Genomic DNA, 4,223 nt, shown 5'->3' on the forward strand with positions numbered 1-4,223 from the left:
TTATCCCGGCTAATAAATTTGACCTATTGTTCGTTTGTTAAAATGATGTCACCTTGGAACAGTCCCTAAGCTCCTATTTCCATGAATTAGGCCTTTATTGAAAGCCGGGAGCCAATGGGAGGAGAGAGGCTTGTTGATCGCAGCCAATGGCTGCGGCGGGAGAGGAATTAGCAGCGGAAACTCCAGGTTCGGTTCAAGAAAGATGACACAGAGCCTGTCGGGCCCGCGCACTCTTGGCAAAGTTTCAGTGCGAGGAGAGGCGCCGGGCGCTCCATGGCCGCGCCGTAACGGGGACCCAGCCGCCTCCCCGCCCAGCCCAGCCCAGCCCTTCCGCCCGCCCAGGATGGAGGCGCCCGCCAGCGCGCAGACCCCACACCCGCACGAGCCCATCAGCTTCGGCATCGACCAGATACTCAACAGCCCGGACCAGGACAGCGCACCAGCCCCGCGGGGCCCCGACGGCGCCAGCTACCTGGGAGGACCCCCCGGGGGCCGTCCGGGCGCCACTTACCCGTCTCTGCCCGCCTCCTTTGCCGGCCTCGGAGCGCCCTTCGAGGACGCGGGATCTTACAGTGTCAACCTGAGCCTGGCGCCCGCCGGCGTGATCCGGGTGCCCGCGCACAGGCCGCTGCCCGGGGCCGTGCCGCCGCCTCTGCCTAGCGCGCTGCCCGCCATGCCCTCCGTGCCCACGGTCTCCAGCCTGGGTGGCCTCAATTTCCCCTGGATGGAGAGCAGCCGCCGCTTCGTCAAAGACCGCTTCACAGGTGAGCTGGGAGAGCAGACAGGCGCCGGGCCTCGGCCCTCCCGGGGCCAGAGACGCCGCGCCCTGCGTGCTCCTCTCCGGGAAACGATGCCGGAGGCCCAAGCGAGGCGTAGGCCTCGGCGCTCAGGGCCCCGGGCAAACGCAGGGGGAGGCAAAGCGGGGAGTTTCGGGGAAATAAACCTGTGCCCGGGGAAGGGGGGGCATCTCCCAAGTGGCTCGGTGCCGCTGGGGGTGAGCGGGACCAACGAAATAGCGAAGCACTCTGCGCCCCACCGGGCGGCACAGGGTCCACATGGGGCCTGAATGGCAGTGGAGTCAGGCTGGGCCTCAGGGGGCCTCGTGTGTCTCCGCAGCGGCGGCGGCGCTCACGCCCTTCACGGTGACCCGGCGCATCGGCCACCCCTACCAGAACAGGACGCCGCCCAAGCGTAAGAAGCCGCGCACATCCTTTTCTCGGGTGCAGATCTGCGAGCTGGAAAAGCGCTTTCACCGCCAGAAGTACCTGGCCTCGGCCGAGAGGGCGGCGCTCGCCAAGTCCCTCAAAATGACGGACGCGCAGGTCAAGACCTGGTTCCAAAACCGGAGGACCAAGTGGCGGTGAGAGAGGCCCGGCCGGTCCCACCTTGCACGCACCCCACGCCGCAGCCTCGCGCTCTGGCCCTCCGGATTACCCCTACCCACGCTCTCAGGGCCGCGCCTCCCCCGCTCCTTCCCAGATGTAATCTCCCGTCTCCGGTCCCCCCCCCCAGCCTATGTATGTCTCCCCACCTGCCGCGCCTCGGCTTCTCCCCGTGTCCATCCTCGCGTGGCTCTTCTGCGCCTCTCCAACTCTCAGTGTTTTATTGTGTCTCCTGCGCTCGCTGGGTTTTCTCTCACCTGCCCCTCCAACACCCCGCAGCCTCCCGGGGTCTCTCTACTTCCCTTCTCCTCCCGCTGGCCCTCTCGGAGTTCCGGCCATCCGCGCGGGCTTAGGGCCCCTCTTGCTCCCCATCCCGACTCGAGCCCCATCTTTATCTGATTCCTATTTCGATCCAACCCGTGAACGGCGAAGTGGTCCCGAAAGAGGGGTCGGAGGCTGGGTCTGGGAGAACTGGATGAGTCTGACCCCGCCCGGGGACACCACGCGGGCGATGCAGAGCCAGCCCGCCCACCCGCAGAGCCCAGCGATCCCGCTGTCCGCAGGGCAGAATCAGTTCTCCACACGCCCTGCCCTTGCTATCCCGCAAAAGAAACAATCTGTGTTGTTGGCGGAGCCACAATACCCCGGCGTGCAGGTGGGCAGCGGGCGGAGTCCCTTCTCAGAGACTGCCTGGTGCACAATAAAAACAGGCGACCCAACCCACTCCCGGGATGCGGGGCCTCGGCTCCCGGGAGGGCTGGGGCCCGGCCGGCGGCCCCGCGGTGCCGGGTGCATAACGGTGCTGTCCCTCTCCCTCCCCCGGTGCAGGCGGCAGACGGCGGAGGAGCGGGAGGCGGAGCGGCAGCAGGCGAGCCGGCTCATGCTGCAGCTGCAACACGACGCCTTCCAAAAGAGCCTCAACGACTCCATCCAGCCCGACCCGCTCTGTCTGCACAACTCGTCGCTCTTTGCTCTGCAGAATCTGCAGCCCTGGGAGGAAGATAGCTCCAAAGTCCCCGCTGTCACCTCTCTGGTGTGAGCCACCAGCGCGCATGGTCGCCAAGGATCGCTGCCCCCACCGGCAGGGCGCCCCGGGCCCCCAGCAGGGCTGAGGGTAACCGAGGCCGAGAGGGGAAGGGGCCGCCAAGCTCCAGGAAGCCCCGGGGCGCTGCCGCATCTCCGCCAGCTGCGGAGGGGGGCTGGGCCCGGGCTCCACGCGGCTGCACAATCCGAGCCCCCGCCCCGCGCCCAGTCCCGCCCCAGGCCCGGGCCTGACAAAGAAAGCGCCTTACGTTTCTCCGCCCCTCGCCCGCACTCCCCCGGGCCGGGCGCCTGTATTATACTTTGTACTTTTGCCCAAATGTGTAAATAATAAAAGTTTTGCCTTTTTTTTTTTTTTTTTTTTTTTTTTAGAAACTGGCCACCTGCTTCCCCCACGGGGGCCGCTGGAGGAGGGGCGGCGTACCAGGTGGTTGGGGGAAGCGCCAGGGGCTGGGGCACCCTGCGTTTAGGCAGGGTCCACTCCTCTCCTTTTCCGTTCCTTTTATTTAAGTCGTTTTATTTAATAAAAAGTTAGCTATTTCACTTAACGCCGCTTTTATTTCGTTTTCGTTCCAATAATGCTCAGCGACCCCAGCCTGGTCCCCACCCCTACGGCGGTAGAGGCCAAGCCGCCGCGTGCGGGGTGCGTCCACTTCTCCAAGCTTCGACGGTATTCGCCTCAACTGTAACCCCGGCCCGGGCCCGCGGAGGATCCGCGGTGCAGGTCAGTGTGTGCCGGCCACCCGCAGTCCGGGTACCTGCAGGATGGGGTGCACGGGGGAGGGCCCTCTAGGCCCAGAGGTCGCAGACCAGCACCAGAGTTGCGAAGTGAAAGGCCATCCTAGGTCAAACCCTCTTAGGGGGTGGGAGGTATGGTGTCCTCGAACTTCTGGGAATGCGGAGACTCTCCCGCCCCCCTTGCCCAAAACCCACTGTCCACTCTTATTCCAGTGAGGCCTCCTAGAGACCCTGGGGAGGATCCACCCACTGGCTGTAGGGAATTTGGGCACATCGCGCGCGCGCGGGTGGGCTCTCTGCAGAGCCTGGGAGTATCCCGTGTCTCCAAATGCTCGATGTCTGGGGAGTACTGCAGTGGACAACCCCAGGACACCCGCGCCCTTTTGGGTTCCGTGGGTCCACAGGTGAAGCGTGACGTCGTGTGACGTCACTGCAGCCCGTGCGGTATCAGTGGACAGGAGGGGGCGGGGCGCCACGACCGCCCAGAGCCCCAAGCTCAGGTGTGAAAGTGGCGTGGTCCAGAACACCCAGCTTTACTTTGGCTCGGAAGCTGGAAGTTTAGGGATCCCCGGGTTGGCAGCGGGTGGTCCTTCCCAACAATAACAAAAACACTGGAGGTGTCTGTGAACCTTTCCTCTGGCTCCTGGATCTTTCCTTTTATCATTCTCCGGGTCGGTCGGGCTTTAAAACCTTTCCTTATTCTGGCGTCTGCGTTTCTTTCTCTACGACGGTCTCTATTTTCTCCTCTGTGTTCTCCTCTATGTCACTCTTGGTTTCTGTATCTTTATCTTTACTATATCTTTTTCCTCTGTTTTACAGTTTTATGTTTATATAGTTTGTTCTCTATTGCTTTTCTTTCCTGACTTTATCTTTCTTTGTCTGTCACTCTCTTACTCCCCCTTCCTCTCCCCATTTCTGACTGTCATGCCCTCTGCCTCTCTCTAGGTTTCTCTTTTCGTGTGTCCTCTCTAGTTTGTTCCTTTTGTTCTCTTTCTGCTCTCTCAAGATCTCTTCGCTTCCATCTTTCTGTCCCCTTCTCTCCCTCTCCTTCCCTCCTTCCAG

The 4,223-nt window shown here is 62.7% G+C and overlaps 1 protein-coding gene across 1 annotated transcript; it reads left to right on the plus strand.

Annotated features, from left to right (window-relative positions):
- Window positions 1-209: 209 nt before the first annotated feature.
- Window positions 210-2,965, plus strand: TLX3 (T cell leukemia homeobox 3). The gene is made up of 3 exons (XM_081035903.1): window positions 210-764; window positions 1,117-1,360; window positions 2,211-2,965. Exons 1-3 carry the CDS (start codon window positions 344-346, stop codon window positions 2,419-2,421), a joined length of 876 nt encoding a protein of 291 aa, XP_080892029.1. The 5' UTR covers window positions 210-343; the 3' UTR covers window positions 2,422-2,965.
- The last annotated feature ends 1,258 nt before the right edge of the window (window positions 2,966-4,223 follow it).

Source organism: Rhinolophus hipposideros, assembly GCF_964194185.1.
Source record: "Rhinolophus hipposideros genome assembly, chromosome: 23".
Lineage (NCBI taxonomy): Eukaryota > Metazoa > Chordata > Mammalia > Chiroptera > Rhinolophidae > Rhinolophus > Rhinolophus hipposideros.

Excerpts from the sequence above, each read along its gene's own strand:
- TLX3 (XM_081035903.1), top strand. The coding sequence starts at position 344 with ATGGAGGCGCCCGCCAGCGCGCAGACCCCACACCCGCACGAGCCCATC. Across the intron at positions 765-1,116 it reads CGTCAAAGACCGCTTCACAG|CGGCGGCGGCGCTCACGCCC; the intron begins GTGAGCTGGGAG and ends GTGTCTCCGCAG. Across the intron at positions 1,361-2,210 it reads AACCGGAGGACCAAGTGGCG|GCGGCAGACGGCGGAGGAGC; the intron begins GTGAGAGAGGCC and ends CCCCCGGTGCAG.